The sequence below is a fragment of the Plectrocnemia conspersa genome, unplaced genomic scaffold (genome assembly GCF_051122295.1).
Source record: "Plectrocnemia conspersa isolate PC_06_02 unplaced genomic scaffold, ASM5112229v1 ptg000014l, whole genome shotgun sequence".
Lineage (NCBI taxonomy): Eukaryota > Metazoa > Arthropoda > Insecta > Trichoptera > Polycentropodidae > Plectrocnemia > Plectrocnemia conspersa.
The window spans coordinates 14877105-14896418 of record NW_028277178.1 but is presented as its reverse complement, the minus strand read 5'-3'; the positions used below and the strand labels follow the sequence as shown (position 1 = coordinate 14896418).

Below are 19314 nucleotides of genomic sequence, written 5' to 3'. Positions count from 1 at the left end.
TATATAACTTATAAACACACGTTGAATTTATAATATATATAAATTACATCAAAAATTTAGAACTTATTATTTATAAATAAAAATAAAAATAAAAAAACACTAAGTTAGAATCTATAATACAACATCAATATTCAATAACGTTTGAGGATCGATAAATAACAAGCAAACACAATATATATTATGGTGATGTATTTAGAAAGGATTTTTTAATTACCACAGATTATTATTGAAGGATTTAATGGATTACGTACAATGTGAATGGATAGGTACAATACTACCGTCTAATTTTTGAGGCATGGTCTACTAGCTACGTCACACATATAGGTGATCCAATCCAAATACACGCCACCACCGAAACAATATCAGACAGGAATGAGGTTGAGAGAGTGCGGCACCTGAGAGACTCTGTCTTTGTCCGGATAATGAGGAGTACCATCAGGCGCAAGCTCCGCGCACCGTGGCTGGTACAGGGGGCTGATCTGCGTGCAGACACACCACCCATCAAGTTACATGTAAATCCTGGCCACAATATAGGCTAGGATAACTTCACAATCACAATTACTTTATTTTTATTTTTTTTTAAAAGATTTTTCCTTAATCTCATCAGCAAAAAGTACACGAAAAAGCTGTACAGATTGGGCAAAAGATACTTTCCGATTCATCTAACTGACAAGTAAGAATATGGTTTGTTTGCCTTTTAACGTAATAATGGCAAGTGGTTACATTTAATAAGTATTAATTAAATTCCTCACATTTACAAACATTTTATTAAAATATCTTTTTAAAATGATAGTAAAATTGATCCAAATATTAAAAATGTTTGAGTAATAAATATATATAATTAAAGGGCACTAAATATAAACATATAAAAGTTTTAAAAATATTTAGCAAAAAAAATCAAATTTTTATCATAATATAGAACTTAACAATAAACTGTTTCGTTAATTAAATTCTTCGGTTTTGATTGCAATAATTTGTTAAACATTAAGTTAGTCTTTAAGTTTTTTTGAACTTGAGTTAAATAATTATTTATTTTTACTTCCTTCTAATCCAAAGAATTAATTCATTAAATTTAACCATCTAAAAAAATACATTTCGTGAAATTGACTCAAGAAATATAAAAAACACGATCTGCGTGTATTGCACGAAGTTAGTCGCGAGTGAATTTTATGGTTCCAAACGTGTTTTAATATATTTTTTATTCACAGATGGCTTTATTTTGTACATGTTAAATTAATAAAATAGCTAATTTTATATTGATGGTAAATCTTTATATAATATAATATATGAAAAACAATAAAACACAACAACTAAATTCACACAAGTAATCAATTTGAACGATTTTTAACAGAATTTTATGCTAAAAAATTTTGATCAGTAATTTCATATTTAAAATACTTAAAATTGAATAAGGTATAATACATACTTTCTGCTTTGCTTCGACTTTTATTTCGTAAAAAATGGTTATTTAAAAAAATACAACAATATTATTTTCACGCGTCATAATCGATTTTGCGTATTTTAAACCGTTTGTTTATATTAGGTGATCCCAAAATGAATGTCGTGTTTTAATGCAAAAAAAATCACACTTGAAAGTGTATTTTTATTTTAATGATTTAATATAAATTATTTTTTTAAGATATATAACCTTCCCACTTTTCGGTCAATTTTTTTATTTCATTAGCATAAAACGTAGGAGGATTTGATGCGAAATGTTTTGATAGCCATCTTTTTACATCATTTGCATTTTTATGCTTTGTTTTCACCTATAAAGTGTTGCATTGATCGAAATAAACGGAAAAAGCAAGGTCTGGAGAATAAGGTGGATGAGATAAAATCTTCCAGACAAGTTTCTCAATGATATTGAGAGGCAATTTCGAAATATTGTCATGTTATAGAACTATTTGACTGCTGTTGAAAAGTGCAGGCCTGATCACAATAGAAACTTGCTGTTATTGTTTGCACAGGTTTAAGAGTTTCGTAATGCACAATCTCTTTGCAATCCCACTATACACACAAAATATTTTTTTATGCTGCGCGCTGTTTTTACAATGATTTTTGTCGAGCAACACTCATTTCCCATCTCCAGTTGTCAAATAATCAAGAAAAGACGCCTAGCTTTAAGACCCGGAAGTATTTGGGATATGCGGATACAGGCCGACTTGCTCAATTCGTGTGAAACCCATTCACATTGTCTCCAAGCCTTCCCAATTCTCTTTATGTGTCTATGCACTGTTAAATCGGACTAGTTCAATTTCTCTACCAGCCGATGAATTGTTTGAATGGGATTTGTTTCAATTTCTGCAGTTAGGACATTATCGTTTATTTTTGATGGTCTCTCACATTTCCTGTTAAAAATTTTTTAAACCATCTTAGCCATTTGCGGATATTTAATGAATCACCTACCACTTCACAAATATTTCTAGTGGCCGTTAAAAATTATATTTTTTTTTAATATCGGAATCTAGAAGTCTAGAAATCAACGGACAAACCAAGATCGACTGTTACAACTTAAGTTAAAGAAATACATTCATTTCGGGATTACTTAATATAAAATAAAGCAATATTAAAGCAGTTCATAAATAAATCATTTTAATCATTATATACAATACTTTGAATTATTATACGTTGATTTTTTAACGGTTTATCTCACCACACGTAAAACTTTCGTCGCTTTAAAAATTCTTTCAGTTACGAAAGAAAAAAGTTTTAAAAGTTAACCATTGTAGTTTTACAGCACTAAAGTGCAGTCTCTATATATTTAGGAAAACTATAAAATCTTTGAAAATATTTGTAACAAATATTAGTTTATCGTTTATATTAAGGGCATGCATTTTAAGTAACATCGCACACAAACTAATTTACAGTTTGTTGATATATAAACGGTTTATTTAAAATTTGTAAGTTGTGCTTTTATAAATTTTATGTATGCATATGTCTACTGACTGACTCGATACATTTAAGTTATCAAATTTTATATTACATATGTCTATTTGTGCTCAGAGTTATGAATTTAGATATATACAGTTTTTTTATAATTATCTAAAATCAGGACTCTTAGTCGAGATTATCTATACTCTAAACTAGTTTATTAAATATATCGTTATTGTATAGAAAAATTTATCGATAAGCATGCACATATGATATATACACGAACAATAATTAAAATATATTCTATAGATTTTAAATAAATTAAATCAAAATGTTTTGATATAAATATAAGTTATTGCTGATTATTCTGCTTGATTTGAATTTTGGGTTTCTGCTCTACATATGTACATTTAAAAATATATTTTAAAAACAATCTAAATATTAGGAATTTCAAGAAGTACTTAAAATATGTAATCGGAAACTATGCTTAATGCTCACCCTGTACATAGTGGCAAGTGTCACTTTATGTATTCAGGAAACGGGAAGGATAGTAAATACATTTTATTCTTTTTCACCATTGGACGGAAAATGCAACATAAAATAATAACTCAAGATCTTAATGATCATCATAAATAAAAGCCACTTGCATATTTTTTAAAGTTGTTACTTTGATGTTGTAATCTATCTTTATATATATTATAATATTCATTTTTGATATACAAACGACCACGGAATTAAATATATGTGATTCAAAATGTACGTAAAGCTCTCGATTTATACAATAAATAAAAATATTTTTCTAACAAAAAGTCGAATTATAATAAAATCAATTTAAAATTATAGTGTTTTATATTTTTATAATATAAATCGAGAATTTTTTGGTTATATATAATAAAAATAATATATAACATCATCAACAGCAATTAAAAATAAATCTAATGCATTTATAACGCATGTATTGGGATTATATTTGTATTATCAATTTATCTTACAATAAAGTAATTATGGTTGTGAAGTGAAGGAATTCAGAAATTGGTATACTAAAAATAAAAAAGTGTATTTTTTTTAGAACAAGTTGTGAATACAGAAAAGATCTATATGTTTATAGACGTGATCCACAGTCGATATTAGTAAAAAGCAGGCGTGAAAATATAGCATAGGGGATATTTTGAGTGAGATAGTGTGAAAGCATTATTTAGTTAACATGCGATTTTTAGAGAGGAATGTGTGTGTTAATGAGTTAGCACGTATCGTTTCCTAACGTTTGTACAAATTATATATAGAGTAACACCCGGATGTAAATATAAACTTGTAAAAAGCAAAATGTCCATATCCAGTAGTGTAGTTCTTTATACATAAACTTTGTATTGTATATATTTTTGTTAGAAAATATACTTTGACAATTTTTTGTAATTATATATTGTAAATATTTGAATTAAGTAAATAATTATTCTACACCTCTCATTGACAAAATATCCCGATAATGTTCATGTATATTATATCATATGCATTTATAATATATTAACATAACATTGTACATTATAAATAATTTAAACACATGGAAACCTGTAAAGAAATAATTTTCAGATGAAGCTTTTGAGTATTTATTATATTTTTCATACAAACCTATGAGGAAGCTTATAAAAATTATACTCAAACATATTATAGTATAATTTTCATATATGTATATACACTTTTTTATATTATTGTTATTTTTAATTACTAGAAAATTTATGTGGTGTTTTATTTAATACTAAACTGAAAAATTATGTTTTTAGTGTATAGTATAAATAATACAGTCAAACTTCTGTTAATTAAAAATGGTTAGTTTTTTAAATATATAGTATATATATAATCATAAAAATATTAAACAAAATTTATTAGCATACAATGAATTATAAAACAGAGGTTAAAAGAATATTTTTTTAATTCTTACGGTTCCATCGATTCGCAGATTATTCCAACTTTGGCGAATGTTGATTCCAAAAGTGCAAAAGTGCCTGTGACTTAATTATTATCAAGACTTACTATTTTTGTGAAAATTATTTAGATAAGATTTCTTTGGAATGGTTTTGCTATTGTGATTTTTATAAACTTTGATCATATTTAAGTGCAAAATGCAAGGACACTTACACACAGACACATACATACTTATTTATTTTTATTTTTATATCATAGTCTTTAGCATAGGTTAGCAATGCTGAGCCATGCAATTTATAGTTGTGCAGCTGCATTCAAACCATTTCGACAGTTATGAGAAGCTAAGACAAAGCTTAGAAGCTGTTAATGCTCTTGAGAATATTTATGAATATGAATATAATTTCAATTTCATTTATCATAATATATTCACGTTACAATTTTCTCTTTACAAAAACGTTTTGAAATATTTATTGACTTTCCTTTTAATATTATATTTATAATATAATACGTTGAAGTGATGTATGCGTTGGGTAAAAATATGTTTAATTTATCATATATTTTTTTAAAATAATTTATTAAATAATATTAAAGACATTTTACTAATATTATTTTAATAAATTTATATTTGATACACAATAGTGAAATGTCTTTTATACAATTTATTTTATTTACTACGCTGAAAAAATACATATTTATATTTTAAAATAGTTTTTAATGTTATATATTATGTATTTAATTTGGATTTTAATTTTGGTTATTATATGGTATTTTAATATATATATTTATATATAAAATAATATCCGTGCAAGCGTTAGTGTAATGTATTAATGTAAAATGATAAAAAACATGTGTTAAATGTAAACGTTGTGTTATGTAAATAAGTATTGTTAAATTATTGACATCAGAGAAAACATCGCAAAAAATGGATATACACATTAATGTGTTTATTAATAATTTTATATTGAATTTGAGATTCGTTACATTTTATTATTTTAAATATTGCGATTTATTCTTTGATGTCCAGTGATTGTTTGTTATTGTGTCAAAATTTATTTTATTATGTAAGAAGATTTGTGCGAATTGAGTGTATTAAATAAAAAAATTAATGCTTACATAGACTTCTTCCCATTGCGACACATATCGTACAAGTCTGGAGAGTCGCAAAAGTCTGACGAGTGATAGTAGTTTCGCTAGCCGTAATATCCGCAAAGCTCTTCCGGCGTGGAGTATTTGGAAACTTTCTCCATAGTCCTGTATAGACATCATCAACGGCATTACAATTGGAACACAACATTGTGAACACAATTTAATTGAAAAATATTTCTCAACACCAACGTTTGATAGGTCTGTTCCACTAGGAACATTAAATTTCAAACATTGCGTTGATGTGCCGAATTTAAATGTAGCTAAATTAAAAAATACTGAACATTCAAAAGCATCAAGGTATAAACTCTTATATAAGCGATTGAAAGCCAATTAATTCATATATAAAAATATGTATATATAATTAAAAAATAACTATCATTTACGAGTTTTCATAGTTAAATTTGGTATTTTATCAAATAATACTAGGTCATCAACTTTATACCATGCTGTGCTGATCAATTTACTTAATTTATTTTAAAATATAAAAATAGTACCGAAAAACTCATTAAAAATATATAAATGAGCATTGAATGCTATATCATAATTATCTTAATTAACCTATACATTTTTTGTACGCATGTACATAAATGCATATTACATACATAAATACAGTAATATTATTAAAAAATATTGATATAGACATTGAACTTCAACATCGTGCTTTTTTAATTTATAGTAGTATTATATTAATATTCTTAAATTAAATATAAATAAGCAGAAATAAAATTGGTATAAAAAGCTATATTAAAATGTATATTAGAAAGGTTGAAAAGGTTAAATAAAAAATAAATATGTTATAAGCAGTGACAGTAAAAAAGCTTTATGACTTATTTTAAGCAAAGGAGTGAAATACTAGTGAAATCATACAGATACGTAGTAAATAATTTTCAAATCACTCCATATTTATATATATCGGAATATAAAGAAGACGTCGGTATGTGTATTTTACGAATCAGTGAGTAATTTGTGTCCATTTTTCATGTTTTACTGCATGATGGAGTGAAAACCCATTGTAAATATAATTATGTGATATTTTACTGGGTCCAGTTTTGAGAAATAGCTCGGTTTGGGTAATAATATATTGATTGTATGTATGAGAGATTCATGTTTGACGGAAAAATCAAAATGTGTGATTGATGTTGAGATAGACAGAAATAACATTGCAGGTTTTTCCGATATAAATATGAAATGAATTTAGTAATAAAGTAGATAATAAGAAAAATAGTGAGGTAATAGTGAATAAAAAAAAGAAATTTTGATTTTTTCAAGAGAGACTATAAAGAAAAAATAAATAAAATGACGTCTTGTGTATATTACGTATATACACCAAACCTGCTTGATGACACGGACGTATTTTTAAAAATATATACGATTATATGGTATATAAAAAATAACGTTAATCAAGCAACAACCACTGACGGGGACAACATAAACTCAAAACAAATAACTAAACAAACTGAAACAGAAACATTCTTTTAAAAAAAATAAAACTGTAAAATCGGAGGCAAAATAAAACATAACAAGTCAATGAAACGTACGTTTACCTGATTGAAGATCAAAAATATATAGTCAAGGGGGATACTGGAGATGAGGTCCAGAAAGAACCACGTTCGAAGATAATGTTTAGCTATTAATTTCGGGTCCAGGATTACTTGCTCCGAGTTATCTTGTTGCATTATACCTTGAACGTGAAAATTTTAACATAATATGGTATTATAACGATATTAGTAAAACTATAATGGGGCAAAGTTATTTACCTGTTCTAAAATTAACAACAATATCTATTAGAAATATAGTATCGGAGAGACAGTTGAACGCTATCCACCGTGTGCTGAGATCGTCGTTGAAAAAAGATATTGCCACTGGAAGGATAATTAAATTTGCTACTAACAATAGCAACATGCATAAGTCCCAGTAAAATCTGAAAAATAAAAAAAAACATGTTATTAAATTAAGATTTCATTATTTTTTTACCATTTTTTACTGTTTTATAACAGCTGATTTTGTTATACCACTGCATAAAAAAGGGTGGGTCCGTACCAAATGTAAAAAAAATATGTATGCTTTCAATAGAGGTCGAAATATTTTAAACGGCAAAAAAATTACTCTAAAAAGCCTTACTCTATGTGTTGGTAATCTAAAAAATATATTAATAATAGATAAGAAAAAACCACTCTGCATGGGAATCGCCAGTTTTTAAACATGTTAGACGTGTTTTTCAAACAAAATGTCATGTAATTTGTGACAATGTATCTACTAATATATTTTAATAAATTATAAATGTTTTACCATTCTTAAAGTTCTTTTATATTTTAATTACTATGAATAATTTAGTTTACATGCCTTAATATAACAGAAAATTATTTAAAATATTATTCAGTCAAGATATTTTTATTCTTTATTTTTTTAATACATATAAGACATTCTCCATGAGCTGAAAATAGTTCATTATTAGAGAATTTTTAGTACCAGATATGTAAAACCTAGTTCGATTTTAATTAATCATCATGATATTCATCCGTGAGATTAAGAAAAACTTGGTGAACCTAATCTGTGATGAACGATTGAAATTATAATTATATAATAATGACTAATTCTAATCTCGCAGACAATATAAAAATTGAAAAGCACAAAGATTATTATGGGATTCGAACGCATGTTTTTCGAGTATTAGTCTATTACTAATGAGTGTTATTGACTATGTCACTGATCTATCGTGATGGAAAGAATTAAAATTTATACTGCAATACATGTATAATAATACCAAAATGATTTTATAAAATATAGCAATATGATTTTCTTGCGTCATAACTGTTTTTATAAGAAGTACACATTTAAGATTATATTAATACTATAATTATAGTAAACTAGCTGTCGGTACCTATTGTCAATTGAAGATGAATCAAAATGATGTAGCATTTGAATTTATAGACAATATAATCAAAACTATAAATTATGAGTAAGCCAGTAAGTGTTTGGTTATATGAATAATATATCACGGTTATTCTAACAAAATTACTATTGACTCTCCAGGATCTAGTATTAAAAGATAATCAGCGGTGATTTGGCAATTAAAGGTATACATACCAAAGTTAATTAAACATATTACAATGCTAGTAATAATGAAAAACTATTAGTGTAAACAAAAAGTTACATTTTACCCACTATATAGTATCGTTTACAGTTAATTTTCAAATGCAATGATAGATCTAATAACATTTACGTATGGCAAACAATTAATATATGGCATATTGCGACAATTTTGAAGAAGATGAAGAGATGCTAATCTACGTGTTTAATCCTCTACAGTAACTTCCGTCAGTTTTGTTCTTCGGTTGTCATTTAAATTTAATTTATGGATTATATTAGTAGTAATAATGTGTTCAATGTTTACTCTTGATAAAGGTCTTATTGTTTTTAATTATTTTTCAGAAGCAACGATGGAACAATTTTATGACCTATATGGCTACAACGTAGAATTGGTATATATAAACAAAGAGTGAATCTTTTCATGTTGAAGTCACTGCCAGCAAGTATTATCTTTTTATAAAGAACATATTACTTAAGTTTGATGTAACTGAATATCTTAAATTTGGCTATTCCTAAAAAGGAATGATGGTAAAGAACAAAAATTGACTAAAACCATGACGTATACATACATATTTTGCCACATCGAAATAAAAAATAAGCCACTCTTAGATATTTTGGTTATCAATTATTCCAGGTATGCAATCACATATTTATAATCATTGTAAAATGTCGTCTATTAGATAATATCCAAGAAACTACACATATGTATATTGTGAGTCGTCTCTCGGAACAAAACGATCTAGGTGATTTTTTTGCTGCAATGATGGTTATAATTTATTTTGTTGTAACCAAGCTTCTTCAGCTAAATAACCGACTGCATCACAATCATTGTCACGCGATCGTCGTTAAAGATAGTATCCCCAAATATCAATAGATAAAAAAATACGTTTTATTAGCATATATACGATTTATCGACATTAACCTCAATCTTCATACGTTTTAAACGTTCAGTCAAATCTAACGTATATGTGCATTAAATCGGAAGCAATGATAATGTTTATGTAATATAAAAGGAAAAACTCACTTTTCGGCCTCGGAGCCTGTCGCCGGGAATTCAAAATTTGAAGATTTCATTACGAAGATTGTTTTATGATTGTTTATCTAGTTTAATCAATGTATTCTTCTAATCCTCAACACATTATGTATATATTTAATTTTTATAGTTATAACACACCTAGCTAATTTGCAATCCGATTATTTATATTCAGTCAAATGAAGAATTAATGAAAATTATTGTCGCGTAACAAAATTTTATTATTAAATAATAATTATTTAAAACTGTTGTCACGGTACCGTCGGCCATCTTGTTTTATATTTGAATGCTTATTTTTCATTGGTCGAAACAACAGAACGCATTACCGGCGGCTCAAAAAATTAAATTTTTGTTTTTATTATTATATATGAATATAATAATTATATATATAAGATAAATTATATGTGTTTATTACATATAAATACTAGTTGATCAATCGTTGGTTTACATGTATCATACGTGTTTTTTATGAATATAAAATACACGTTCAAATAATTAAAGTAAATAAAGTATGTTAAAATTTAATCTCATTATTTCAATCATGTGGATTTATTATATAATGATTAAAAAAATTTAAGCCAAAGCTTATATAATTAATTAAGTAGCCACAAAGTTGTTTGTTAAGACCAAGTCGGATGCATGACCTTAAGGCCAGGATAATAGGTTAACGGCCGAAAACTAGCGTACGGCGGAATCGGCGTCATCCTTTTTTGATAGCCTAATAAGTAATTGATAAGTGAAACCTAAGCTTTTGACTTGGTAAATAATACTTATATTATAGTATTACATATCTACACATTTGTTAGTATATGACTTTTAAATTAAAATCAAATGATTTATTTGCCACTAGTGTATCTTTTTATAAATAAACCGAATAACATCACGATAGTCGATAAAAAAGACGCTCACTCACAAACAGCGAAAGTCCAAAATATTTTAAAGTTCTAACATTTATAACAGTGAGGATATTAATAGTCAGAAGCACGTTCATATATATGAAAATATTTCATACTGTAGCATTTTTGTTACCGCTTTGACTCTGAACGCACTGCTATATAAAGTCGGTGATGTTATATGAATGCAAGATTTAGACTGTTGCAAGCATTAAATGTGTCCGAGACTTTTAAAATGTAATGCTGAGTGATTCGTCGAACAAATGTATAAAACTCGGTTATCTTACGGAATATTCGAAAGTTAAATGAAAATGTTAATTCAATAAAAATACATTTTTATGGATGCAGCGTCATTTTACCGCAACTCATACAAAAATATTTTTTTTCTTTTGAACGAGTTGGGTTAAAAATGTTTTAATAATAAGAAATGGTACATATGATCCTTTTGTATTTTTTTTCTAAATAAAGTCTCTTGTGAAGGAAATACACGTTTAAACAATTCAATAAAGTTTACATAATCTGAGTTATAGCGTGGGTGAGAAATTTCTTTGAAGCTATAGGTCATAAGATTTTGGCAACTAACGCTTTGTGAAAATACTCATTATCGTGAATTAGCTAAAAGTTTACTGCGTTGTTTCTTATTTTTTCCTTCAAACGATGTTTTAATTGAGCATAATATTGTTTAGTCATGGTTTGATTATGAGACAAAAAATCGATTGAAAGGATTATACTAGAATCCTAAAACGATGAAGCCATTACTTTTACACTTCATTGCTTTGTTCTAACATCAGTAATAATTTGATCGAGTGTATGTTTATTAAATGAAAGCCATTTAAGATTGATGTGATTTTACAATACATTTGTATGGAGTCTAACTGAAGTGAAAAACTCCTTGTTGTCAGATACAGTGATATTATATTCTCGGCATAGAATTTACTTAATGAAACACTTTATAAAGTAACTAAGAGGCAGTGTCAATAATCGGTTCACTCGACGACTTTCGGTTGCGAGTGACTTGGAGAGTCACGATCGCGTCCCTTATTCTTACCCATCGAGGTCAGATGTCAGCGCTTGTAAACACTACTTGCACGAGCTCCAGCTCCTCAATGAGCTTGTCAAACACAAACATGTTTTCGGCTATGAGGAGCTGGTAAAAAATATGTAGTATGGTGTTCATCTATTCTAGGTGTGCACCATAATTATGTTTTATTTTTTTATTATTGTTTAACTGTATTATGCCATCATGTCAGATTTGTAATAAAAAATGAATAAAAATAACGCAAACAGTAATGTATTCCCCTTTTTAATAAGAAACTGGATTGATGCGTGGTGTTTGACTTAACTTTTATTTATTTCTTGAAACATTCGCAAACTAATAATTTGGGAATTGAATTATGTTTAAGTAGAAATATGCAATACATATTGCGGGTCCAAAAAATAATGTCATTAAAATTATAAAATAAAATAGAAAGGACTATATCGTCAAATTTTTTGCGATTTTATTTATAAATACACGGACAATTATATTTACATTTTATATTTAGTTTTGCAGGCGGCTCGAGTCGAAATTATTTTTTGAGTATAAACTTTACATTTCAAGTATTAATACTTAATGTGGTTCAAGGCGTTATGAAGCTGTATTTATCTCACCGTCTGTAAGCGGATAATGTTAATTCTTTATAAGGAGAGATTCTTCGACAATTGAATACAAAAGCGGAAAGTTCTATTCTTAAAGTAATAATACGAAAATGAGCGAAAATTGGGTACGTTTTTAGTGTACTAAAATATTAAAGTGGAATTGGTATGTTTTATATATTATATACACCAGCGGTAGCTAACTTGTTTGTTTTACTAGTCGACTATTTTATTAAAAATAGCAAATGTGATCAAAATTTGATGTGTTTATTAAATTCAATATTAATTACTCTAAAATCATACAAAAATAAAAATCATTTTATAATTTAGTGTTTATTTATGAGTCATATATACTAAAAAAGACGAGCATCTTTAAAGTATATAATATAGCTCATCTTCAATTTTATTTGATACTCATTCAAAGTATTTTCAATGACTTAAACTTATAGCAAAATTATAATTACATCCTAACATTATATAACAGGCAATAAAAGCTTTTACACAGTGTTAAATAAACCTTGTCAATTAACCCTCAATTTAGCAATTAGCCATTGACGATAATTGCTGCTCGTTTAATTGCTTACCTAACACAATAAGTTTCGCACTTAATATGATATAAAGTTATATAATACAGGTATATGACGTCTATAAAATCTTGGGCCCTTACACGTATAAATAAAACAACGCCAGTACACGAGAAAAACACAAAGGTTCTGAGAAATAATTTTGGAAACCCCGAAATACAAGTGGTTTACCTGTGGATTTGTTAGAGCAGGACCTTCACCTGGTCATATTGATCGCTATAAGAGACAGAAGAGAGGGTACATCACAAACAAACATACACATTCACCTACATACATATATTATATAAACACAAAACCCTTGAATACAAATTTATCAAAATAATGAGGAAATATACTCTATTAAAAGGATACACTGTATGATAGATTATACGATGGCGGCTGACAAAAAGCTTTTACAAATTGATCATATTTTGAAAGGGTCGAAGGATCGCTTTGATATTAATTAGTAATATTTTACCGTAGCACCTGTCCGAGATATCGAGCTAATCAATCAAGGATGCTGTTAAATATTCAACAGCCTGAAAGTTACGAATATCATCCAAGTAAATTTTAATCAGGCTATACTTACACAGGGGTAAAAAGCTACATTAGGTGTAAGCACGCATTAAACGTTTTGATAAAATTTTAATTATTTACCAATGTCTGTTTTTGATTGTTACGTTGTTAAAAAGTTTTAATTAAAAACCGTGCTTTCTTATAGTCAAAGCATTAGAAGCTAAGCGGGATACGAAATATAAATCATTATAAGCATAAGCCTTTTTAATGCTGATGGATACGATATGAATACGTACAAGTTTTTTAGAGAAAAAGATTAGGTATAGTTGTTTCTTTTTGACAAAGAATTTTATCGTATTTTAAAAGATTTAGTAAATAATTTAAATCAAGCGAATACTGTTATATTTAGAGCATCAAAATAAGGTATCAAAATAATCTTGAAACCTAGCTTGTGCTATATTCAATGTTTTTATTTTTGTTCTGAAGCTGGTCAGTTAAGTTTTAGTCGAAGTTCTTGTAGCTAACTTTAAAAAAGAATGTGCTATTTAAACGTTAACTATATAAAAGTACTAAAGAAGTGCAACATCTTACGTTATATGAATATGCCATATACATTCAATAATATTTTATGTGCTTTAACTGCTAATCAATACTAAATTAGGGACGTTATTTGCCATGTAATTTGCAGACTTCATAATGTCTAGGTCTTTGTTAGCAAAATATTCTGATAGTAAAATTAAGCCAAACAACAAAGTTTTGTATAGATTCTCACAATTACTTCAATTGAAGAATCTAAAGAGACTTTTAAAGCGGCAAATAAAAAAAATTAAAGTAAAATTTGTATTGCAACCATGCAAATTTTCCTACTATAAAAAATATCTTTCAGGAGATTTTTCTTAAAAACTGCAAATAATGCATCAGAGTAGATTAAAAGTATATTTTTAGTAACCTGGAAAGCATAATGAATAAGTACACTTTTAGTACACTGTACCTATGTTTATCCAGGGCAATTAGAAATAAGTGATTATAAACAACCCAAACAACAATCGATAGTTCTATCTGTGACTTATTTTTTAAAAATCATTTTTACTCTAATTATTTTTGGTCCAAATAAGCATTTTTGTTTGAATATTGACAATTTAACGGTTTTTGGTTATTTTTTATGGGTTTTTTCATTACTGGTAAAACTTTTTATATGAGCAAGCGAATTTATAATAATAAATTTGTTGGCTTAATTTACTTAAGTTCATCTTGCAAAAATTTGGTATATTATAGAGCAAAGAAACTTAAACAATTCATTGATGCGCTCAGTTTTTAGATAAAAAAATATTAATCTTCAGACAATAACAATTAGACCCCTGTGTGCGAAAATATTTTTATAAAAATAAACACTATAAAAATAAAAGTTGACGCCTTCATTTATTACCAAAACTGATTTAATAATGACAAGTAGATTCGAAATCTTTTACATTTAATTTATACTTTATGGATGATGCTTTTATATATAATGATGTTACAATGAGTTTTTAATGTATTTTGCGGGTCTTTAATTCGATTAAAACTAACTTTGCGAATCTGGGTTTTCAACTCTTGTTAGCATAATGAGAAAAAGTAAATTGGGTGCCAGACATGAAAGACAGAAAGATTGTTTCTCAAATCCTATTGAAAATAATTCTTCAGTACAATTGTACTGAAGAATTATTTTTTTATGTAACTATATTAGTTAATTTATACAAAACTAATAGCTTGTATTAGTACGTATTTGCATAAGAATATTTTTATAATCAAAGATCAAAACTCGAACTCAATTAACTATTTATGTGCTAGGTGCGGAAAAATCCAAATTACGCTCATTTATTTTTTTACTGTATAATTGACTAATTATGTGACTTTTTATGAAAATTAATTCAGCACTTGAAGGGTTAAAGAAATCAAGCTAATTATTAGAATATTAACTAAAACATTTATTCACTGCGCTATTACCAGCCAAACATATGGCTCTGCATCTCTTTTTTAAATTATATAATCAAGGGACACATTAGACCATTAGCGTATATTTGAACATTTCAACGCATTTCGCAAAAAGTCATTTATGATCCACTAAAAATCCCTGTGGAGTTAGAACTGCTATGAAAATATTGCCGCCCCATAAAAAAACATTTCCCTTGGGTTACATTAAAAACTGTATACGAAAATACAGACGCATTGGCTACTATCAATTTTTCATGATGTTTAAGAATTTCATTGCAATATAAAAGAGGAATGTATTATATGTATGCTGGTCGAACCTTGCCAATGAGATTTTTTCGTATCTGCGTATTACAGTAGCTATTTTTAAACACGTTCGTGATTGTCACTTAATATGATGGATTATATATCACCATATAGACATTGCAGTTGACACATAATTTAACAATGGAATTTGCGTTTACATATCTGTCGGTTCAGAGGAAATGTTTATTTTGCAACACTAACGTGCATCTGGTGGAAATTGAGGCAGTTTATATTGTACAGCAAATCGTATAACTGCACGTACTCATACTCGTGTCAGTATACTCCAATTTATATTTATGATACTATTTCATTTTCGAATCATTGAAAAAAATGTACGCACTGGGAGAGGCGCGAATTTTTCTAAAAAATACATGTGAATTATATATTATTTTAATATCGGTTTTGGTGTCTTTTCCATACCACAATATATGAACTGCATCTAAACAATAATGTAATTAATTTCCAGATTTGCTTACGTATTGTTTACAATATCTATATTTATAAAAGCAGTGACGTTTGACTATATTAAGAGCAAAAGAGAAATGGATTACAGTAATATATTAAAAATAATTGGATATAATAAGTTATGAGACATGTTTAGATGCAATTAATAATATGCTATATATTTTTAATTTAATTTTAATTAAAAATGTTGTACAATGGGGCCTTCCACGGCGTTTTTTTCGTACTATGAATCTGGATTCAAGTGTTTCATAAGATATTACTGTACTTTTAGCACTCTGATTCACTGTATCGTAAGAACTGGAAAGAAATAATCAACCGATTATCGAAAGAATATTTCATATTTAAAGGGTGTGTACCGACCACACACAGATGACCACGTTTGAAAGGGTCTTATTCGCAAAACTAGTGTTAATTTACTGTGATCAAAATGATCATCCATCAACTAGGAAACAAGACAATAGCGTAATAAGGATGGACCACACACACAAGCTCTTGTTACGACCAGAAAAAATCATTTTGTTCCTACAGTAAACATTCTTCGTCATTGAGAGAATATTCCTTTGTTGCGAAACAGTCACGGATATAATAAATCATCAGATCCACAAGATTCCCATTGCAATATAATACGACTTTGGACAATGCCCATCAAGCGAATGTCGCTTTATAAAGGCATATACGTATTTCGCCGTTCTAAGAAGCCACTGCAGCGATTAGCTGGATGATCGCTACATAATTGTGATTAGTCAGCAAGTTTTGCAGCTCTGGATACTTATGTTTTTGACTCAGATGAGGAGAAAGCAGTCACCAGCAGCCACTTGAAGAGACCAGTAAACAAAGGCCACCGCGGACAACATACGAATATGAACTCACACATTCTCCCCCACTGCTTGGAAAATATACTCTCACTGCCACACCAATCAGAACTCTGAGGATCGTCCACTGACATCATACCTCCGCAAGCTTTTCCACCACCGCTCGTAGAAAACATCTCGAGATTTAAATAATAGTAAAAATTGCGAATCGGCATTTCCACAGGTGCCGAACTTAATGAATTTATGCTTCATATAATACTGTAAAAAATCGTTGAAATTATGATTTATTTCACAGTTGGAAATCATCATCACTTGATAAGTTTCTCCAATACGTCGTAATTGTCTTTATACAAACATTTCATACGCGTACATATGAATGTATATAATACATGTTACTCATATGCTAATATTAAAATATAAAACACGAAGTGTTTTGTAAAATAAAACTATATATTTTTATAAAAAAATATTTTTAAGGATATTATTTGTGTTAGTTCCAATTAAAAAAATGTAAAAATAAAACATATTTGTTTATTTGTACTAACTTAAGAAATATAATATGCAATAAACGAGCTTTATTAATCTGATGTTAAAAAGATGACGTTATTGTTAGTATAATCGAAAAACTTGCGAACACATTTTATGAACTTGTATAGAAAAGTTTTACTTGCAAGTTGATATATTGTATATGGAACTTTTTCATATCGAAACAAACCTCTAAATGCTAAATTAATTATAAGTTGCATAAGCAGCAATTTAATAATATTTTTATTGTTGAATAACATGTAAATCAAGTTCGTGACTTATGTTTTAAAATGATCTACTTTTATATTTGTTATAATATAAGTTTGTTTTACTTTGATTATTAACATTTTCATGTTAATTAATTAATATTAATATATTCAAATGAACCCTGGAATCGATCGTGATTGCAAAATAAAGTTTAACGATTGATTGCGCTTCTTCGTAGATTGAAACTTAACCCCTTCATTTTGATCTCCTGATATCGGCCTCAAAGTTCGCGGTTCCTATTAGGGGTCCGAAAACTTTGCATATGGGCTGGATTTGCGCAAATACTCGAATTTCAGCTTATCCGCTTATCGGTTGTAATTTTGGAAAGCCTTCTGGTGCGTGCGACTACAGACAAAACTAATTAAGTCGTCGTCGTGGCATGTCATATTTTAAAACAAAAACAATTTCAGTATATGTATGGATGTTGTATGTACAATTGTACATACGTCCAGACAAAGCGTGACACAGCACGAGCGTTTCATTCACAGTGGCGGAAAAAAGTGAAAAATAGTACAGAATTGATTCATCGGCGGCATGTCGGCTCACTGAACCTAAACAACAATTAAGTGTCATTGTCGATAAAACTGGTTCGGTGCAATTATACAAGCATTTTTACAACGATCGTATATTCATGTTCGTATGTGCATTCCATGAATGTTTTGACATTGTGTACAATCGTTGAGAATTTTCACAATGCACAGTGGCGCGCGCTTCTTTTAATATACAAAGGAAATCTTTAGAGCGCTTTAGTGACATTTTAGCGATATATTTTGTAAGTAGTAAGAAATATTTTTTTAGCTCTAGGCATGTCTTAAGTGACTTTTGGAATACAATTGTAATTCTAAGATTCAAGATGTATAGGAAAATTTAGTTCTTTGGTATTTCATTTTTTTTACAGTGGAACCTCGAATTGCGAGTAACTTGAGCGTTTCGCAGTACGAGAAATTCTTTAAATCAATTTTGATTTGATATATGAGAGATGTCTTATAATATAAATTAATTAAATATATACCAATTAATATTTTAAATATATTTAGAAAGTATTTAAATATGCTGCTATAGCAAAAGTGCTACAGCAAAACATCTTGTGCAAAAGAATTTTATTATGCATATAAATTATTGGTACAATGTAATTACATCATAATAAACTTAGCAAAAGATTTAAAAAATAATTACTTCACTTAATAAAATAAAAATATGGCATAAAATAATTCTGCACCTTAGAAATATTTAATAAAACTGTTTTATACGTATCGGCAATTTAACGGTTCAAACGAGTTACGGAAAAAGTTAAATTTTACTTT

At 28.0% G+C, this 19314-nt stretch overlaps 1 protein-coding gene across 8 annotated transcripts in view; it reads right to left on the bottom strand.

Moving 5' to 3' along the window:
* The window catches only part of Ih (hyperpolarization activated cyclic nucleotide gated potassium channel Ih), a 92360-nt gene that overhangs the window by 10490 nt on the left and 62556 nt on the right, over window positions 1–19314 (bottom strand). For 2 of the 8 annotated variants that reach the window (XM_088203287.1, XM_088203292.1), the window contains exons 2-5: window positions 7695–7858; window positions 7476–7618; window positions 5905–6042; window positions 396–479 (exon numbers count right to left, since the gene is read on the bottom strand). In XM_088203287.1, the coding sequence (XP_088059413.1) occupies window positions 396–479; window positions 5905–6042; window positions 7476–7618; window positions 7695–7858 (529 nt within the window). The remainder of the gene's footprint in view (window positions 1–395; window positions 480–5904; window positions 6043–7475; window positions 7619–7694; window positions 7859–19314) is intronic. The other 6 variants (XM_088203288.1, XM_088203293.1, XM_088203290.1 and 3 more) reach the window with 3 other exon arrangements.